This window comes from Sciurus vulgaris (assembly GCF_902686455.1).
Source record: "Sciurus vulgaris genome assembly, chromosome: 3".
NCBI lineage: Eukaryota > Metazoa > Chordata > Mammalia > Rodentia > Sciuridae > Sciurus > Sciurus vulgaris.
Window position 1 is genome coordinate 114323523 of NC_136463.1, and position 22895 is coordinate 114346417.

Below are 22895 nucleotides of genomic sequence, written 5' to 3' on the forward strand. Positions count from 1 at the left end.
ACTCTTACAGTAAGGTCAACCTTTTGTTTCAGTTAGGCTTTCAAGTGACTGGATGACAGTTATCCACATTAGGTATGATAATCTGCATTATTCACTCTATTAATTCAAATGTAAATCTCAACTAACACCCTCACAAACCCACCTGGAGTAATGACTGAGCAAATATTTGGGTCCCCAATGATTAATCAAATTGATATATAAAATTAAAAATCAGAATCAGAAAATTCCTACTTTTAATTATCTATTTTGGTAAAATGTCACAGACGTTTATCTCTGAAGGAAAAGGAAACATGATTTGCTGTCTGTTCATAAACTGATTGATAGATATGCAATGAAAAATCATCACCAGCATTGAAAAAGTCATGTCACTGGTCACTGATCATGTTATATATCTTATAATGATTTGTGGACTGAAGAGCTAGCAACAAATTTTGTATTGCATGGAATTACAATGAATAGTCTATGTTTTCAGGAGACACAGTGTGGTTTAATTGAACCATACTGACTAAAATTTGTGTATGTTTTAACAATGCAAAATGAAGACTTTTTTGTAACTTGTATGTAATAAATTGTACACATTTAAAGTGTGCAGACTACTTCTGTAATCAATATATATCTATGAAACTATTCATATAATCATCCATTACCTCCAAGTTTCCTTTTATTCCTTTATACAAAATGCTTCCTTTTTTATTCTTCCATGTTACCCAACTCCATGATTCCAAGCAACCAGTGATTTCCTTTTCATCATAATAGTTTTCATTTTCTAGGATTTCATATAAATGGAATTACACAGTATATTCTTTTGTGACTGATTTCTTCCATTTGTAATAATTATTTTCAGATTCTTTCATTTTGCTGCATATTTCAATTATTCATTACTTTTTTTTTTTGCAGTACTGGGGATTGAACTCAAGGACTTGGGCCCACTAGGCAAGCATTCTACCACTGAGCTACATGCCAGGCCTTTTTTTTTTTTTTAATTTTGAGAAAGGGGTATCACTTAGTAGCCCAAGCTATCCTCAAACTTGTGATCCTCCTACCTCAGCCTCCAAGAAGCGAGGATTATAGGTATGTGCCACAACACCCAAGTGTCTTTATTCCCTTTTATTGATAAAAGTGTATTCAACTGGAAATACTGGATTTTAATTATTCTATAGTTGGGTTGCTTCTACTCTTTAACTATTACAAATAACGTTGCTATGAACATTCATGTACAAAATATTATGCAGATGAAAGAAACTATTTTTTGGGGGTATTTACAAAACAACGGAATGCTAGATCATATCTTTTCCTTCATACCTTTTCAATATTTTCTCCTAGGATTGGTTCTGAACAATTCAGTGACGACTTATGTTAATGTAGTCTTCATGTTCCTTGGTTTTGGGTTTCACTGAGCTTCTTTAGTCTCTGAATTTTAAGATTTCATCAAATTTAGAAAAATTCAACCAGTATTTTTTCTCCCATTCCCACCTAATAGCAATTCAATCACAAATATATTAAGTTGTACTTGTAATTTAATACATGTTATTTATAAAGTTATCCCACAGTTTAATAATGTTCTATTCATATTGTAATAATTCACTTTCCTCTAAGCGCTTTCCTTTTAATGATTTCTATCACGTCTTCAAATTCATTAATTTTTTTCTTCTACACCATACAATATGCTGTTAAAACTACATCTTGAGTTTTTCAACTCAGGCATTGTAGTTATTAGGACTAGAAGTTTGCTTTAGCTTTTCTGTGCCTTCCATTTTTCTACTTAACATGTTCAATCTTTCCTTTAGCTTTGTTTTACATGTGGAATACAGTTGTAACAACTTTTGATATCTTCATCTGCTAATTCTCCCATCTGCATTAATCAACTGCATTTAACTGATTCATCTCCTCAAAACTGTGATATTTTCTCACTTCTTTGCATGTCTAACCATTTTTTACTAGGAGTCAGATATGTGAATTTAACCTTGTGAAGTGCTAGCCATTTTTTGATACAAATATTCTTGAGCTTTTCCCTGAAATATGATTGATTAGAAATAATTTGGACTTTTCAGGTCTTTCTTTTAACATTTTTAAAAGCAGAACCACAGAAGTAGTTAAATTTAAGACTAAGTCCTACTGAGGTAATTCTTTTTATTATCATATCCAATGCTCTAAGAATTGTGAGGTTGTGCAGTCTGGCTGGTGGGACCAGGCAGTATTCCTGTTATTTTCAGAACTTAACTGCTCCTTCCTCTTCTCTTTTAATGGCTCTTTCCATAGTCTCAGGTAGTTCCTCAAATTCATCAGCTGAATAGTGCTTTCTTAAAAACTTGAGGGGGGAAACTTTGCAGTAACTCTCATTGCTCCAGTATTCTACCCTGTAAATTTTAGTCATCCTGATCTCAGAAACTATGAGTAATATCTCCTCAAGTGAGGAGTCTCTGTGTTTTCCATTGTTCTTTTTTTGAAGGGGATGCACGCAGAGGAATTGAACCCAAAGCATTGTACAAGGAAGGCAAGTGCTCATGTCACTGACCTACAACCCCAGCCCCAGCCCCCATTCTCCTTTCTTGTGACAGGGCCTGAAAAGTCTTCCAATGCAGAGGAATAGTAGTGCTCACCCTGTTTGATATTCCTCTCAGGGAACAATGCCCTTTGTTACCAAATGCCTGAGGTTTTCAAAACACTTGTTTCACATATTCCTTTTCTTTTTTTTATTTCAGTTATTTCAGATATAAGGGAAAACCTTATCTGTTCATCCATCTTATCTAGGAAAATGTTTTAAAGTCCCTTTAAAAATTATAATAATTATAATCCCAGCACATAAGGCTTATCAAGGTGCTTCCTCATTTATGTGGAGAACCATGTATCAAAGAATGCAACACACTATTCCATCATTGTTCTTACATTATGAAGAGAGAAAAAAATGGGAATGGATTGGGGCAGTTTTATGGCCAACTCAAAAAGCACTAATGGAATGGTAAGAGCTCCTTCTGAATAATATGAACCCTGTCTCCATCAGGAGGATGCTAGGAGCTAAAGAAAAATTCTTTTTTTCTTGGTTTTTTTTTTTTGTTGTTGTTGTTGTTTTTGTTTTTGTTTAAATAACTGAGTCACATCCTCAGTCCTTATTATTTCTTTTTCTTTTTTATTTTATTTTATTTTATTAAAAATCATAAATTTACATAGGGCAATGTTGTTTGATTCATTCTGTTATTTTTTTTCCTTCCCCCCACCCCTCCCACCCCTCTTTTCCCTCTATACAGTCCTTCCTTCCTCCATTTCTTTCCACCCTCCTTATCCCTAACCCTAAACCTAACCCTAACCCTAATACTAACCCCTCCCACCCTCCATTAAGTGTCATCATCCGCTTATCAGCGAGATCATTCGTCCTTTAGTTTTTTGAGATTGGCTTATCTCACTTAGCATGATATCCTCCAATTTCATCCATTTGCCTGCAAATGCCATAATTTTGTCATTCTTCGTGGCAGAGTAATATTCCATTGTATATATATGCCACAGTTTCTTTATCCATTCATCAACTGAAGGGCATCTACGTTGGTTCCACAATCTGGCTATAGTGAATTGAGCAGCTATGAACATTGATGTGGCTGTATCTCTGTAGTATGCTGATTTTAAGTTCTTTGGGTATAGGCCAAGGAGTGGGATAGCTGGGTCAAATGGTGGTTCCATTCCAAGCTTTCTGAGGAATCTCCATACTGCTTTCCAGAGTGGCTGCACTAATTTGCAACCCCACCAACAATGTATGAGTGTACCTTTTTCCCCACATCCTCGCCAACACCTATTGTTGCTTGTGTTCTTGATAATTGCCATTCCAATTGGGGTGAGATGAGATCTTAGGGTAGTTTTGATTTGCATTTCTCTTATTACTAGAAATGTTGAACATTTTTTCATATATCTGTTGATTGCTTGTACATCTTCCTCTGTGAAGTGTCTGTTCATTTCCTTAGCCCATTTGTTGACTGGATTATTTGTATTCTTGGTGTACCTTATTATTTCTTATTATGAGGCAGGTCTCACTAAGTTGCTGAGGCTGGTCTTGAGTTTGTGATCCTCCTGCCTCAGAGTCACTGAGATTACAGATGTGTGTCAGTCACCATGCCCAGTATTACCTTTTTTCTAATGAGTAAAACTATTTTAATTTTATGAGGAGAAGCATGTGATTTTTGGTTTTTTTTTTTTTCCATTCCAACTCTTTCCTTAGAGTTAGGAAAAATACCTGGTACAATATCACAATTACTCTTCCGCCAATCTCCTATCCTACTACTTTGTTTACTCATTGGCCGTAATGCTGGTTTTCTACGTATTGCTGTATCTTCCAAAGTACATTTGTGGGATCAGCTGTGTCAGGTTGGTAGAACATACCATTTTTTGAGGTGCATTTTGTCATTAAAATATAACTGATTTATCCTAAAATTCATTGTTCTAAATTATATAATACAGGGGTTTTTAGTCATAAATTTAAAATTCATTTCCATGGTTTTTTTGATTTCCAGGAAATCAAGTAAGTTTTAGTGAAAGATAATGGGTGACACAAAACATATAAGCTATAATTCTTCCCAACCCTTCTATATATTCTTTTAAAAGAATTATAGAATCTCTGGGTCAACTGTGTATTATCTGAAATTATGTATACATTTAAACAAATTTAAAAAGAGTCTAATATAAATGTTATAGGAATTTTTAAAAACATTAATATCAGTGTTTATTGAGTATTTGTTAGGTAGAATACTTCCGGGAGTTTTAAATAAAGAAGTTAAAAAGAACATTTTAGCCAGATATACGGACATATACCCATTCCAGTTACTTGGGAGGCTGGGATAAGTTCAAGGTCAGCCACAGCAACTTAGCAAGACCATGCCTCAAAGTAAAAATATAAAAAGGGATGGGGCTAGACATGGTAGCACATGCCTGTAACCCCAGAGGCTTGTGAGGCTGAAGCAGAAGGATTCCAACTTCAAAGCTAGTCTCAGAAACTTAGCAGGGCCCTGTTTCAAAATAAAAAATAAAAAGGGCTAGGGATGTGGCTCAGCGGTTGAGTGCCCCTGGAACCAAAAGAAAACCATATGCAAGGTCCTGGGTTTGATCCCCAGCACCATTAAAAGAAAAAAAAAAAGACATCGTGCCTGCTTAATAGCATTACTCATAGAAAACTACAATAAGATGTTGCTTCTTTAGCTGTTGATTAATTTTTGAATGCTGAACCAACCTTGCATGCCTGGGATAAATCATACATGGACGTGGTATATAATTCTCTTGATACACTGTGAAATTTGATTCATTGATATTTTGTTGAAGATTTTTTTTTCATCTATGTTCATGAGTGATAATGATCTATACTTATTTTCTTGTAATGTCTATGTGTGGTTTTAGATTTGGTAAATGCTGTACTCACACAATCTGTCAGGAAGCATTTCTCCTGTTTCTATTTTTCTGCAAGAGACTGGGAAGCCTTGATATAATATCTCCTTTACAGTACTAAAATTTCTATTATTATTTTGTAGTATTATTTTGTAGTAAGACTTTTTTTTTTTGGTACCAGGGATTGAACTCGGGTACTTAACCAGGGAGCCACATCCCCAGCCCTTTTTGTATTTTATTTAGAGAAAGTCTCATTAAGTTGCTGAGGCTGGCTTTGAACTCCTGATCTTACATTAGCCTCCTGAGTCCCGGGGATTACAGGCATGTACCACTGTACCCAGCTCTATAATATGGCTTTGAAGACGTTTCCTCCAATATGGCATAACTCAGTGGTCAGCCAATGATGTGGCCAGATGCTGTGCTCAAATGTAAGCCAATAATACTTTCACCCCTTGACAATTATCAGTACACAGGTTGCACAACCCTCCAAAGTTGGAGCTAATTCTTTAGTTTCCTTTTCTCTTCAGATTTTGCCAGGTAGTCTTGGGTATTCGTTATATGTGTACAGTTTCCTAGTTTGCCAGGGATGTGTGGAACCCCTCTGTAGGTATCTCATTTTCAGGATCTCCCATCAAATATGTGCAGTTCCAAATGGAACTACAACCTCTGATTAACAAAGTTAGAAGTTTCTGCCATCATTTCCACCCCGATTTGACAATTTTAGTTGTCAAAGACATGGATTTTCACTCCCCAATCCTGAGCACCCTGTGACATCAAATGTGATCATTTTCATAGTAAGTCAAAAGCTGGTAAAGCTACTATTTTGGAGTAGGGATACAGGAATAGTTCCAAAGAAGAAAACCTTAGACTGTGATTGACAAAAATTGCAGAAGTTTTTCAGTAATAAATGTTTCTCAAGTGGGCTGGGGTTGTGGCTCAGTGGTAGTGTGCTTACCTAGCATGCGTGAGGCCCTGGGTTTGATCCTGAACACCACATAAAAATAAAATAAAGGTATTGGGTCCAACTACAACTAAAAGAACAAAAAGTTTCTCAATGTGTTGTGTATATACAACACATTGATTTAAGCTGATTTCCAATGCATGTAAATAGTTGTTTTGACAATTTTCTCCACACTTTATACTTATTTGTTTGTGGAAAGGAATTGTTAACCACTTCTAACCAACATAACAAACTCCCCTATACATTAGGCTATAATAATTTTGTATGTTACTTTATTCATTATGATAAAATTAATATAACATCCATTAACCATATTAAACATTTTCAAGTATACAATTCAGTGGCATTAGGCACATTAAAAGTGTTGTATACCTAACACCACTTTCCATTTCCAGGAGTTTTTCAAAATCCTAAAGAGAAACTCTGTATCCATATTCTTGCTTCTGGCATTTGATAACTTTTACTCTACTCTGTATTTCATGCATTTTCCTGTACTATGTATCACATACCTCACATAAAAGTGAACTGAAACAAGATTTGTCCTTTCACATCTAGTTTATTTCACTTAGCATAATGGTTTTTTTGTCTTTGTTTTTGTGGTATAGGGGACTGAACCCAGGGGGGTGCTCTACCACTGAGCTACCTTTCCTAGCCTTTGGTTGTTATTGTTTTTACTCTGAGAGAGGGTCTCACTAGGTTGCCCAGGCTGATCTCAAACTTGCCATCCTCCTGCCTAGCCTCCTAAGTAGCTGGGATTATAGGACTGCACCACCACAACCAGTCAGCATAATGTTTGGAAGAATTAATCATGGACTGTGTATTAGTACTTCATTCTTTTTCATGTCTGAATAATATTTTATTGTATTGATATATCATATTTATCATATCATCTTAATTTGATAGCACGGGGGTTATTTTAACCCTTGGGCTATTAGGAGTGATGCTTCTATAAACACTAGAGTATGTGACTTCTGTGGGAACATGTCTTCCTTTAGCTTGGGCAGCATATATTTAAGTGTAGAATTGATGGATTTTATGGTAACTCCATGTTTAACATGTTTAGGAAATTCCCAAACTGTTTTTGCACATTTTCCACTTCTATAAGCAGTGTATGAGGGTTTCAATTTCTCTGTTGCCTCTCCAATATTGGTTATTTTTAAAACTGTTTTACTGACGTTTACTGTACTGATGTACAATAACTTCCATATATCTCAAGTATACATTCTTTTAAAAACTTTTTTAGCTGTAGATGAGCACAATACCTTTATTTTATTTATTAATTTTTATGTGGTACTGAGGATCGAACCCAGTTCCTCACACATGGTAGGCCTGTGCTCTACCACTGAGCCATTCCAGCCTTCAAGTATACATTTTGATATATGAGTACACTAATCCCCAATCAGGATGTAAATATATGTATCACTTGAAATTTTTCTCATTCCTTTTGTAATCCCTTCTCCCTCCTGTGTCCACATCCTTGTCCTAGGCAACTGCTGATCTACTTATTACCACTACAGATTAGTTTGTATATTTTTAGAATTAAACATAAATGAAATGATACAGTATATATTCCTTTTTGTATGGATTTCTTCACTCAGCAGAATTATTTTGGGCTTCAATTATATTGTGTCAATTCTATACTGCTGAGTAGTATTTCACTGTATTGATAGTCTCACAATCTAATTATTCATTAATATGTGGGTATACATTTTAGCTGTTTCCAATATGAGAAACTAAAAATAAATCTGCTATGTAAATTCTAGAATAGAAGTCCATGTGAACATTTGCTCTTTTTTCCTTGGGCAAAGTGCTGAGAGTAGACTGGCTAAATCATGTTTAACTTTTTAAGTAACTACCAAGATACTTTCCAAGGTGGTTTGATAATTTTATACTTCCACTAGCAGTGAACAAGTGTTCCAGTTCCTCTATAATTATATCAAAACTTGATATGGTCAGGCTTTTAAGTGGTATCCATTTTATATGGTGTTTAAAGGAAACTCAATGTAAGTTTGTGTTCCTTTGCATGTGTTACTGTGAGAATTTACAGAACATAAAATTAACCACTTTAGGACTGGGATATAGCTTAATGCTAGAGTCATACTTAATATGTACAAGGCCTTGGGTTTGATCCCAGCACCACCAAAAAATAAAAGAAAAAAGTAATTGAATTAACAGTTTTAAAGGGAACAATTCAAGGGCATCTTTTACATTCATAATGTTGTGAAGTCACCATTTTATCTAATTGCAAAATATTTTCATTTCCCTGAAATAACACCCTATTCCTATGAAGCAGGTATTCTTTATTCTCTCCTTCCTCCACCAACAAAGCCCAGCTATTAGCAACTACCAATCTACTTTCTGTCTCTAGATTTAACTATTCTAGATATTTCATATAAATGGAATCATATATGTGGCCCTTTGTGTCCGATTTCTTTCACTTAGCATATTATTGAGGCTTATCTGTATTGCAACATGTATCACTACATCATTGCTTTTTGTTGGCTCCGTTGTATCGCTATATCACCATTTGTTTCTATATTCATTCAATAATGGACATTTAGGTTTTTTCTATACCTTCTGGCTACTGTGATTAGTGCTGCTATAAACATTTCTGTGTAAGTATTTAAGTGACTATACTCAATTGTTTTAGGGTAGATACCTGAGTAGAATTCTTGGGTTATATGTTAATTCTGTTTAAATTTTCAAGAACTGCCAAACTATTTCCCACAGTGGCTGAACCATTTTAATTTCCATAAATAACAAGAGAGTTTCCAAAGTTTCTCCATGTCTTCATCAATGCTTGTTTCATTTTCTGTTTGTTTTTGTTTTGCAGATTGAAAGACGGGCCCCATGCTTGCTAGGCAAGTGCTTTACCACCAATTACTTCCCCAGTCCTCAATGCTTGTTTCTTTCTTTCTACTTTCTAAAACCATCCTAGGGACTGGAGGTATAACCCAGGGTTAAGACTGCATGCTTAACATGCTGAGGCCCTCGGGTTCCCTCCCTAGTATGACAAATAACTAAATGAGTGGGAAGTGGTATCTCATTGTAATTTTTCTCTGATGGCTAATGATGTTAACTGTGGATTTTCAAGTAGATACTCTTTATCAAAGAGAACATTTCCACCAACACCTGAGATTTCAATTTCTCATGGAATTTTCATGAATATGTGTTGGATTTTGTCAACTGCTTCTTCTGCATGTTTTGAAATGATCATATAATTTTTCTCTTTTGTTAATGTAGTAAATAAAATTTGATCGTATTGAGGGTTGACTGAACCTTGCATTCCCAGAATAAATCCTATTTGTTTATGATTTTATCCTTTTACATATTATTTAATATGCAGCTGTGTAAATTATCTTTGCATTTATGTTCGTGAGGGATTCTGGTCTGAAATTGTTTTCTAGGTAATGCATTTGTCAGATTTTGGTGTTAAGGCCATTATTACCTAATAAATTGTGTTTAGCAATGTTCTCCTTTCTTCTTTTTTCTGAAATATTTGTAGATATTTTGAGATTTGTCTATTTCTGTGTCAATTTTGATAAGCTGTTCTCTAAAGGAACTTATCCATCTTACCTAATTTGCTGAATTTGATGACAGTAAGTTAAAAATATTCTCCAATATCCTTTTAGTGCCTGTAAAATCTCTTTCATTCCTTATGTCTATGGTTTTCATTTCTCCTTTTTTCTTGCAATACTGGGGACTGAACTCAGAGACGCTTTACCACTGAGCAACATACCCAGTTCTTTTCATTTTTAAATTTGAGACAAGGTACCTTCAATCACCATCCCCCACACACCATATTTTTAAAGTTTTATGTATTTTATATTAGTTTTATTATATATTTAAAAAATAAATACACTAAAAATCCTGAAGGACATTATAATTTTTGCTTAAGTATCATCCATTGATCTTTATACAGAACTTAAAAGGATAAATATATTCTTTTATTTTTATCCAAATATTTACCATTTCTGACGTCCTTCATTTGCTCCAGTAGATCCAACTTTTCTGCTAATATCATTCCTTTTTCACTTGAAGAAGTTCCATTATCATTTCTTGTAGTACAGGTCTGCTGAAGACAAATTTCTCTTAGTTTTCCATTTATAAAACTGTCTTAATTTTGCCATCATTCCTGAAAGACACTTCCACCACTGGACACAGAATTCTAGACTAACTGATTTACTGGTTCAGTTTTTAAGATGATATTATACTGTTCTCTGGTTTCTACATTTTCTGAAGAAAAAACTGCTGGCATTTGAATTATTATTCCTTAGTATGCAAAGCATTACTTTTTTTTTTTTTTTTTTTTTTAAGTACTGAAGATTGCATTCCGGGTGGTTTACCACTCAGCCACATCCCTAACCCTTGTTATTTTTTACACTGAAAAAGGGTGCTGCTGAGTTGCCCAGGTCAGCCTTGAAATTGCCATTCTCTCGCCTCAACCTCCTGAGTAGCTCAGATATAGGCATGTATTGTATCACTAAGCCTGGCTAAGCGTTGCTTTTTTTTTAAAATCTACTTTCCATATTTTTGTCTTTTTCTTAGGTTCAGACTATAATATATCCAGGCCTGCTTTACTAAGAACAGTCCTTAAGTTTTCTTAAGAACAGTCTAAATTGCACCTCAGTATGCTTTATTCCTTCATTTTCTGTCACGTCCAATGTTTCAGTCCTCTATATCTGCCCACCCCTTACTATATACTTTCTTTACTTATAAGCTGTCAACATTAATGTTCAGAATTACTGATTTGTAAGTTAATGTTTTATTGGGCCACTGGAGTTACTTAGCAATACATTAATTCTCCCAAGAGACCATTCCAAATAAAAAATGCAAGACATAGCTACATAGGATTTAACAAACTAACTCTTGGTCAGGTGACCATACCTATAATCCCAGCTATCTGGGGAAGGCAGAAGAATTGAGAGTTTGAGGCCATCCTAGGCAAATGAGAGAGACCCTATCTCAAAATAAAAAAGTGAAAAGGGCTGGGGATGTAGCTTAGTAGCAAAGTAGCTTACTTGTCATGTGCGGGGCCCTGGGTTTGATTCATAGTACTGCAAACAAACAACTCTTTCTAGAAAGTACTACCTCAAATTCCTTAAAAAGGGAATCTAGAGAGGAGATACAGATATAGATATATAGAGATATGTCCAAACATATTTATAAACACACATATATACATATGTTTACTTTTCATTTCATTTTATTTTTATTTTTTGGTGCTGGGTAACATACTCAGGGACTTATATAGTACATACTTTCCCACAGAGCTACACCCCCAGGCCTGAGAGGTACTTTAAAAATGAGTTCAGAGTGTTGGGTGTTGGTGGCACATGCCTGTAATCCCTGTGACAGGAGGCTGAGGCAGGAGAATCCATTGGGACCAGCTTCAGCAATTTAGCTAGAGAGACCCTGCCTCAAAATTAAAAATAAAAAGGTCTGGGGATATGGTTCAGTGGTTAAGCGACTCTGAGTTCAATCCCTGGTACCAAAAACAAAACAAAACAAAAACAAAAAGTTCACACACAAAATTTCCAATTTTAAAAAGAACATACAATATGGTAATTGGCTCTTTCATCAATTAGACAAAAGAAACAAATTGTCTAGCCCTGCTGAACTCCTCAGAACCATGGTCGATCTTCACATTTACTCTCTGCTCAGAGGTATCCAGGTTATTAGTCAAACTAGTAGAAACAAAAGAGTTCACATATTCTTAGTAAATGATCTGATATACTTATGTAATGAATACAAAAGACTGAAGATGCTTATGCTAATAGCCATTCAGATTTAGGAACATGTCTCCCCGCCCCACAATGGCCATTTCTCATGGATACAGAGTTTGTACACAGATCAATAAATTCTTTTATAAAACAACTAATCCAAATTATAATGTTGCTCCACAACTCAGAATGGTTCTCTTGGGAACTGTCCAAGAATAACATCATGCTATCAGACTTCAGAGTGACCTAAAAATTCTTCACCTTATTTTTATCATGTTGGCCCTTTGACATTTTTTCTTTTTGTATATGTGTGATCCTGTTATATTAAACATTATGATTTCATTTTCCACATAAATAGGCATTCTAAATTTTGGTGGACTGCTTTTCTTTCTTTTTTTGGCAGAATAGTTTTCTTATGGTAAGAAAAACAGTAATTTTGCTTTAAAACATAAAACTGCTAATAATGTATAGAAAATATCAGGATTTATGGTATACATTTCAAAAATGTTGAAAAGGAAATGATATAATAATTGTGTATGTACTTAAGAATTATAATTTAACTAATTTATATCATTGTACCACAAAAATACACAAGCTGTGGCCTTGTAATTGCTAAATCCAAAGGATCTCATCCTATATAAACAATTTTCAACAGCTGTCAATATTATCTTTTTCTTTCCAAGTGAGAAAGTAAGCTGAAAACAATTATACAATTTTGATTAAAATAAGAAAGCCAGAAACTAGACAATATTGCTTCCTGAACAGAATCCTGGGGCCTTAGAATCCTTGTGGGAATATAGTAGTCAGAGAGATCCTAATAAAAGTAAAGTTTTTTCCAGGGACAAGTTGTCTCTATTTAACTCTTTGGGAGGTAAGGAAGAGGTATAGATTCCGAACTCCTTCGGTTGCTTGAGACTCTGGGGAATGCTTGCCAACTAATCTTGAAACACACACTAGCATACATTTGGGAGTTTCCTTAGAGCAAGTGGGTTATAAAAAATGTTAAAGCTTGGGGTAGGGGCTGTAGCTTAGTGGTAGAGCTCATGCTTAGCTTGTGTGAGGTCTTGGATTCAATCTCCAGCACCAAAAAAAAAAAAAAAAAAAAAAAAATTAAATTCAAATCTCTAGCTTCCCTGAGCATTTGTTCAAATTAGGTCCCACATGTCCTTGAAACGTCCCTCAAAATTCATGCAAGCTGGGTACAGCTACTCTAGTGGCTAAGGCAAAAGAATTACTTGAGGCCAGCCTGGGCAACAGAAAGACACCCCCACCTCTACCCCAAAACACAAAGCTAGCTGTGGTGGTGCATGCTTACAATCCCAGCTATTCAGGAGGCTGAGGCAGGAGGTCAACCTTGGCAATTTGGTGAGAACCTGTCACAAAATAAAAAATAAAAAGAGCTGGGGATGTGGATGTAGCTTAGAAGTAAAAGCACCCGTTGATTCAATTCCCAGTACCACAAAACAAAGCACTTTTGCACTGGAGAAATTCTTGGACTGAATAGGGTATGATGACCATCATCACAAATCTTTTTCTCTATGGTCTACTCCTTGAAATTTGATAAGTGATTATTTAGCCAGTAACCATGAGGTATATACTTTTCTATTTTTTTGTAACTAGGATCAATTGATTGACTTACATATATAGGTATGATTTTGATGAATGGTTTGCTTGCTCTTTTAGAGCATCAACATGGCTTTTCACAGATTCAAATGATTCCAATTATTATAATAATGGTCCTTCCTCTATGAATCTGAATAGTCTAAATTTGGTCAATAAAAGCTCTTTTAAGTTGGCATTTTTGTCACAATTTTCAGATATCTTGAGAAGTATTCTCTCTGTTTGGGGGAATGGTACTGGTAACTGAACCTAGGGCTACATGTATGCTAGACAACTAAGCCACATCCCCAGTCTGGAAAGTGTTCTTTCTCACACAATAATGTCTTATAGACCAGCCTTATCTTCTCGTACTAGGAATATGGGAATAACTATTCTCTAAAGAACCGTGGCTCCTGTGAGTGTGTCATTTGGAAAAAGCCAAGAAGTAAAAATCTTAAATTCAGAGGATCTCAATTTCATTACCAAAATAAAACCTGCACATGCAATAATCTTTTACCACTTTAAGCTTATAAATCATGTTTTTAAAAAAATTGAAATAGATAACATATAAATTATTCTACTAATTTCCTTATATAATGTTTAGCTTGGATTCAAACAGGGTTGGGGCTGTAGGTCAGTGGTAGGAAGCTTGACTACTAGATTTAAAGCCCTTGGTTAGATCCCCCACACTTCAATAAGCTCACTGCTCTCATGAAAATAAACACCACAGATTAACAATATTAGAAGCCATTGTTTTGTGTGTCAAGCTGTTATCCATGTTCAGTCAGGGAGATATTTTGTCAGATTCTCTGGTAACTGAAGTACAGGGGTCAGACAGATAACCCTCTTCCTGGGCTGGGGATTGAAAGTGAGGTACTTAGCACACACAGGCTTTTAGTTGCTCTCCGGCACCACGGGAAAAAAAAAATACACCTTCTTCCTCTCTGAAACTGCACTTCCCCCAAAAAAGTATGCATCTTAGCCTGGTAGAACTCTCATTTGATGTGGGCTATACACTGCTAATAAGAAAAACTTTTTCTTTTACTTTACGTATTTATTTTACTTTGCTGTTGGAAGATTTTTTTATTCAACCATTGTTTCACTGTGACCTCCATCCAAAAAGTTTCCATCAGAACCCTCACTCCTACATCTTTCCCTATCTCTCCTATGTCAGTGACCCGTTGCAGGAAACAAAAATTTCTCTAGCTGTTTTAAGAGAAAGAATTTTTTTCACTTTGGGGGATTGGGAGGTACTAGGGCTATAACCCAGGGGCAATTTACCACTGAGCTATATCCCCAGCCCTTCTTATTTTTTATTGAGACACAGTTTCACTAAGTTGCTTAGGGCCTTGCTAAGTTGCTAAGGCTGGCCTTGAACTTCCCATTTTCCATGAATTTATCTTGTCATTATTTTTCACCCCTCCCCTCCCCTCCCCCCTTCCCTCCCCAAATACATCTCCAAAAGTGTAAAAATGCATATGTCTAAGTCATGAACTATTTACAAGTTATTATTTATAATTTCAGAACTGGAAAAATATAAATGTTAAAAATTTGGTTGATGAAAATATAGAATACCCATGTACTAAACATCATAAAGCTATAAAAAAAATTATGAGGACTGGGGATATAGCTTAGTGGTAGAGCACTTGCCTAAGATATGCGAGGCCTTGGGATTAGTACCTAGTACCACCACCAAAAAAAGAGATGAAAATCTCTCTGAACTAACAAGAAGTGATTTCCAGGATGTATGAGGTAATTTTTTTAAAAAAAATCTAAAGCATAAAAAATTATATATACTTAGTAACTCATTTCTCTCAAGGAAATAAGAAAAAGTAAGAATAAATAACTATATGGAAAGATATATACCTGATTATTTCTAAAACAAAGCAATACAAAACTATATCAATAAGCAAAGAAACACATATAAAGGCACAGATCGGGCTGGGGAGATAGCTCATTTGGTAGAGTGCCTGCCTTGCAAGCACAAGACCCCGGGTTCAATCCCCAGCACCACAAAAAGAAAAAAAAAAAGGAGGGGGGTCTAAAAGCACAGATGATTTCATTCTTCAGGAGCTTATTTTTCTAGATTACCTCATCTAGATTACCACAACATTTAAAAAGATAAAAACATGTACTTATATGGATTTATTCATGTTTTATTCTCTCTTCTGGGAATTATCCTCAAGGCTTTATCAAGTTACTTTAAAGCAGGAGAGAGACAAATGGTGTATTGTTTACATCCCCACCTAGTGGTCTTTAAATTTCTGTTCTGCATAGTATTAAAAAATGAATACTTCAAAAAATAAAAACTCAAGAAAGTTATTTAGGAACACATAAAATGACCAAACATTTATAGCCAGAGGGATACTATTACCTATTCTTGTACTATTATAATTAGGAAATTAAATGGCATGTCAGGGACTATGTCGAGTCACCAGAAAAATCATGGAGTATTTTCTTGGAGCATCTTCTTAATGCTACATACTTAGAACAGTTTTGTATCAAAGCAAACATTGTGAAATAAAATGCTTTAATTAGAAGTATTTTAGTTTGAGAAGCACAGGGTTCCCCAAACTTCTCAGTCTATAGAAAAATAATCTGATGACCCAAGCAATTAAGTTACTTGATCAAGGTCTCTCAAATAGATACTAATAGAACAGTGTCAATAATGCAGATGGCTTTATACCTGTTCCATTACAAAACACAAATCAAAGTCATGAGACATTAAACACTAAACCCTAATGCCAAAATCACAATCTATTGTTTTCTCTTTCATGTAAGGTTTCTTAGAGCTTTTATTCTAATCCCTAGAATTTTCTTTTCACTCCATATTACAGCATGCTTATAACTTGCAGCTAACTCAAAGTAGTATTCTACATTCTTTTAAAAAATCTGTTCAAAATTACATAACAACATCATGTACATTCGTAAGAATGAGACTCTAAATAGAATAAGATGTATTCCATGTTTGTATAATTATATCAAAATGGATTCTGCTGTCATGTACAACTAAAAAGAATCAATTTTTTTTAAAAAATGATATAACAAAATTGACTTTTGCGGGGATGGTAAATAGTTCTAGGAATTTAAAAACATATAGGGCTTGGAGTGTAGCTTAGTTGTAGAGTGCTTGCCTAGCATGCTCAAAGTCCTAGGTTTGATCCTCAGTACTGAAACAATAAAAACATGAACAGATTCATGTAACTACTACCACAATAAGAATACAGAACATTTCTATCAGCCTCCTTCTGCCCCACCAAATCCTTTGTACTACACTTTTATCACACCATGCCTAAAAACTGGTATCCACTAATCTGTTAAGGTTGGTCTTGCCAAGAATAGCTTATAAATGTAATCATAGTATACAATCTTCTGAGAAAAGGTCCTATTTATTATGCCTCTGAAATTCACTCCAGTTGTTTAAAATATCAATAGTCCATTTCTTTTCATTGCTGAGCAATACTCTATGGTACAGTATGTCATAAAGTATTAAAGTATGATATCTAAGGTTATATATATGTTCAGCCATTGAAGAACATTTGAGTTATTTCCAGTTTGGGGTGATTATGAACAAAAGGATCAATAAGCATTTAGGTCTAGGCTCTTTTCTAATTTTTAAAGGTAGGTGATTTACTATTATATGCCTTTCCTAATTTTGATACTTATATAGAATGTGATATGAAAGTGTGCTTTCATACCAGTAATTTTTTTTTATTTTGAGACAGGGTCTTGCTAATTTGACAAGGCTGGCCTTGAAGTTGAGATCCTCCTGGGTTAACCTCTGAAGTAGCTGGGATTATAGGCATGGGCCATTATGCCTGGATAAGAGGGATAATTTAAATAAAAACTTTCAATAACTAATGTGTTTTATCACTATTCAGGAATTAGCATTAATTATTCCCACTTCTATATGGAAAAAGTGAAATAAGATTGAAAAATCAAACTGCCTTCGCATAGGACATATAATTTACTTAAAAACTTAAGAAGGGAATGACCAATACTTGGGCCACTATTCCCTCTGTGCACAGCAAAAATCAACAACCATTCAAGCTGGGTGTGGTGATGCATTCCTATAATCCCAATGACTCAGGAAGCAGGAGGACTGCAAGTTCAAGGCCAGCCTCAGCAATTTATCAAGACCCTCAGCAACTCGGTGAAACCTTGTTCAGTCGTAAAAAATTAAAAGAACTGGGGTGTAGCTTGGTGGTAGAGTGTCCCTAGGCTCAACCACTGGTACCCAAAAAATAAAAACAAAAATCATTCAAGGCTCACTTTGCTATAAAGCTCAATGTGGCCTCAGAAAGCTCAATGCATAGACCTGCCTAATGCAGCTACTACTACATAATCAGAATTGGGACTTCTACTGTAACACATTTTTCATCCCTGACTTAGGAGAAATTATTCTTAGAAAACTCCAATGTCTATAAAAATTACTGTAGTTCTAGGGGGAAAAAAAAAGAAAAACAGTGTTCTATAGCATTCTTAATCCTGGATCTATTATGTTACAAATATGTGGATTTTTCTCTATTGAGCAAAGAACACTGACAGAAGGTTTAAACAGTAATCAGTCAGAATAAGAACAAAATCCAAAGTATCCAAGGAAAAAGAGTATAATCTTAGAAAAATGAGGACAAAGAGGGGAAGGACAAGAAGAAGGTTGCAACCTATTGAAAAATTTAAAGAAAAAAAATTGTTTTAATGTGCTGGGAAACCAACCCAGGGCTTTGTGCATGGTAGGCAAATTTTTTACCGCTAAGCTATATCCCAATTCATAAAATTCTTTGTTTATCATTTACCATATTAAGCTAACTCTTTGAACTTTCTATCTTGTACTTGCTGATAATAAATCTGTGCTTTTATGCCTTTATACTACCTATTTGTTAAACACCAGGATTCGACTCTAATAAAATAAGTACAAAGACTTACTTCCTGTATTTCAAACAGATAACAATGAAAGATACATTTTAAAGTAGAAAACCAATAGGTACAACTAGGTTCAAAGCTAAAATAAACATGTCTGTATACCAAAAAATGAAGAGTGATACAAATTAACAAATGGGGCTGATACCTTACACATCTTAGTCTCCAATCCAAAAACAGGAGGACATAGTGTAAAATTTAGCTTCTGTGGAATAACTCTCATTAAATATGTTATATGTGCTAATAAGGGACAGATAAAGACTCCCTGAAACTAGACACAGGCATGGAACAAGAATGAGGATATATTGGCTGTTAACCGCTACTCCAAAAGAAAGTTATAAAAATGCATTATAAACCTATTGCCTCAGGCTCCCAAGGAGATAGGAAAACAAAAATATAGTCTCAGGACCATGTCTTGGTGTCAGAACCAGCAATATCATATTCCCAAGTAATATTACAATTTAACAGTCCTATTAAAATGACAATTCAAAACCTATTCCTAGACTTGGCAGAGGCTCAGGTAGAGGTAACCTGAAAATTGCAAGGGAGGGATAGGTGAGCATATATGTAGTGGTTGGGAGAATAAAAACACAAAATCTCCCTCTACTTAAAATAAGCCTACTAAAAATGAAATTTCAAAACCCACAAGAAAATCTTAAGTTTAAAGAGTAACCCATCAAAATTAATCAGAACATTAATTTACTATAAGTAAAATTACTTTTATGTAAATCTGATAAAGACTTTAAACATAAGAATGTTTAAATAAGTGTGTTTAGGGGCTGGGGATATAGCTCAGTTGGGAGAGTGCTTGCCTTGAATGCACAAGGCCCTGGGTTCAATCCCCAGCACCATTGAAAAAAAAAAAAAAGAGGAGAGATCCAAGATGGTGGACTTCAGGGAGGCTGCATTCCTTGTCCCCCCATAACTCGGGTTTCAAGCAGAGGATATCTGTTTCTTGGTGAGGCAGTTTTTGCAGCTTATTGATCCCCTGCTGTTTACCCATTTGTCTACTATGATCACCTGCAGTCTGTCAGCATATCACTACTTTTTGAGTTCAGATTGCTCATTGTCTGGTGCCTACCATTCGCCATTTGCTTGCCTTTTGCCTGTCCATCACCTACCTTTCACCTACCCATCACCCACCAACCGAGGTTCACCTCCCGATCGTCTGACAGTCATCAGCAGACTGACCACAAACTGCCAGGGGAGCACCAGCTGCCTGCTGTTACCTGGAAGTTCACTGTCACAGTACCTGCAGGTTTGGTTACACATGGCTGCCACCATTTTGAGACAACAGCCAAGGCCAGTAGGATCCCTGGCTGGACTGACTAATCCGCCTCTCCAGGATCCCTCAGCCCAACCGATCACTCCTTGCCTCTGGTGCCCTCGCATCAACAAACTGCTCCCCACCACCAGCACCCCGAGACCGACTGCACCCTACCACCAGGACCCCCAGACTGACTGACAACACCCCACCTTCAGGATCTCCAGCCAATCATGCCCACACACTGAGCTCCACTCCCCATTTGCCCACATATTTGGAAGCCAGAGTGGCCATCTTGGATAATCCTAAAAGCCGTATCTCCCATCTTTAGGTAGGGCAAATCTCATTCTGAGACACCTACTGGAGACTTGAAGCTCATTGTCAGAAAAGGTTTTAGAAACATATAGGCTCACTATAAGCCTATAGGGAGGAAACTGCAATACCCCAGTTCTGCACTGCTAGAGGGGAAGATACTTGAACAACATGAAAAAACAAAGGAAGAAAATGATCCAAACAAACTTAGATTCTATATTAATAGAATCCAGTGACAGTATGATAGAAGAAATGTCAGAAAAGGAGTTCAGATTATACATAATTAAAATGATTCGTGAAGCAAAGACAGCAAATGCAGGCAATGAATGATCATACCAATAAGCAGTTGAAAGAGCAACTGCGGGAAGCAAAAGATCATTTCAACAGGGACATAGAAATTCTCAAAAGAAATCATGAACAGAATCTCCAAGAACTATGGGATATCATAAAAAGACCAAATTTAAGAATTATTGGGATTGAGGAAGGCACAGAGAAACAAACAAAAGGGATGAACAACCTATTCACTGAAATAATATCAGAAAATTTCCCAAGCCTGGAGAATGAAATGGAAAATCAAATACAACAGGCTTACAGAACACCAAATGCACAAAATCACAACAGATCCACACCAAGGCACATTATAATGAAAATGCCTAACATTCAAAATAAAGATAGGATTTTGAAGGCTGCGAGAGAAAAGCATCAGATTACATATAGGGGGAAAACAATACAGATTATCAGAAGATTTCTCAGCCCAGACTCTAAAAACTAGAATGGCCTGGAACAATATATTTCAAGCTCTGAAAGAACATGGATGCCAACCAAGAATCCTATACCCAGCAAAACGAACCTTCAGATTTGAAGATGAAATAAAATCATTCCACGATAAACAAAAGTTAAAAGAATTACAAATAGAAAGCCTGCACTACAGAATATTCTCAACAAAATATTCCATGAGGAGGAAATGAAAAACAACAATGTAGGTCAGCAAAGGGAGGAACTACCTTAAAGGAAAAACCATTCAAAGGAGAAATCAAGTTGAAAACCAAAAATAAGCCCAAATGACTGGGAATACAAATCATGTCTCAATAATAACCCTGACTGTTAATGGCCTAAACTCATCAATCAAAAGACATAGACTAGCAGAATGGATTAAAAAGAAAGACCCAACAATATGCTGCCTTCAAGAGACTCATCTCATAGAAAAAGACGTTCACAGACTAAAGGTGAAAGGATGGGAAAAAAAACCTACCACGCACATGGAATCAAAATCTCTGGGACACTATGAAAGAGTACTAAGAGGAAAATTCATTGCATGGAGTGTATTCAAGAAAAGAATAAAATGTCAACAACTAAATGACCTAACATTACATCTCAAAGCCCTAGGAAAAAAAAGAACATAACACCACCAAAAGTATCAGAAGAAAGGAAATAATTAAAATCAGAGCTGAAATCAATGAAATTGAAACAAAAGAAACAATTCAAAAAATTGACAAAACAAAAAGTTGGTTCTTTGAAAAAGTAAACAAAACAGACAAACCCTTAGCCATACTAACAAAGAGGAGAGAGAAAACTCAAATTAACAAAATTCATGTTGAAATATCACAATGGACACCACTGAAATACATAACATAATGAGAAGCTACTTTAAAAATCTATATTCCAAGTATGGGGGAAGGAAGGCATGTATAGAGGGAAAAGAGGGGTGGGAGAGGTGGGGGGAAGGGAAAAAATAACAGACTGAATCAAACAACATTACTCTATGTAAATTTATGATTACACAAATGGTATGCCTTTACAGAAAAAAAAAAAGAAAAAAAAATCTATATTCCAACAAAATAGAAAATACCAAAGACATCGACAAATTTCTAGAGACATATGATCCTCCCAAACTGAACCAGGAGGACATACACAATTTAAACAGATCAATATCAAGCAATGAAATAGAAGAAGCCATCAAAAGCCTACCAACCAAGAAAAGCCCAGGACCAGACGGATTCTCAGTCAAGTTCTACAAGACCTTCAAAGAAGAACTCATTTCAATACTTCTCAAAGTATTCCAGGAAATAGAAAAGGAGGGAACACTACCAAACTCATTCTATGAAGCTAATATCACCCTCATACCCAAACCAAAGACATATCAAGGAAAGAAAAATTTAGACCAATATCCTTGATGAATATAGATGCAAAGATCCTTAACAAAATCCTGGCAAACCATATCCAAAAACATATTAAGAAGATAGTGCACCACAATCAAGTGGGGTTCATCCTGGGAATGCAAGATTGGTTCAACATCCATAAATCAATAAATTTAATCCATTATGTCAACAGACTTAAGAATAAGAATCATATGGTTATTTCAATTGATGCAGAAAAAGCGTTGGACAAAATACAACACCACTTCATGCTCAAAACACTAGAAAAAATAGAGACAGTAGGAGCACACCTCAACACTGTAAAGCCTATTTATCATAAGCCCACAGTCAACATTATTCTTTATTTTTATTTTTATTTATTTTTGCGGTACTGGGGATCGAACTCAGGGCCTTGTGATTGCGAGGCAAGCACTCTACCAGCTGAGCTATCTCCCCAGCCCAACATTATTCTTTTTTTTTTTTTTGCGGTGCTGGGGATTGAACTCAGGGCCTTAGCGCTTGCAAGGTGAGCACTCTACCAACTGAGCTACTCCCCAGTCCCCAACATTATTCTTAATGGAGAAAAACTGAAAGCATTCCCTTTAAAAACTGAAACAAGA

At 35.5% G+C, this 22895-nt stretch overlaps 1 protein-coding gene across 3 annotated transcripts in view; it reads right to left on the reverse strand.

Moving 5' to 3' along the window:
- LOC306656528 (uncharacterized protein) overlaps positions 1–22895 on the reverse strand; it is a 79542-nt gene that overhangs the window by 18838 nt on the left and 37809 nt on the right. For all 3 annotated transcript variants that reach the window (XM_079131847.1, XM_079131848.1, XM_079131849.1), the window contains exon 4: positions 10292–10394. In XM_079131847.1, the coding sequence (XP_078987973.1) occupies positions 10292–10394 (103 nt within the window). The remainder of the gene's footprint in view (positions 1–10291; positions 10395–22895) is intronic.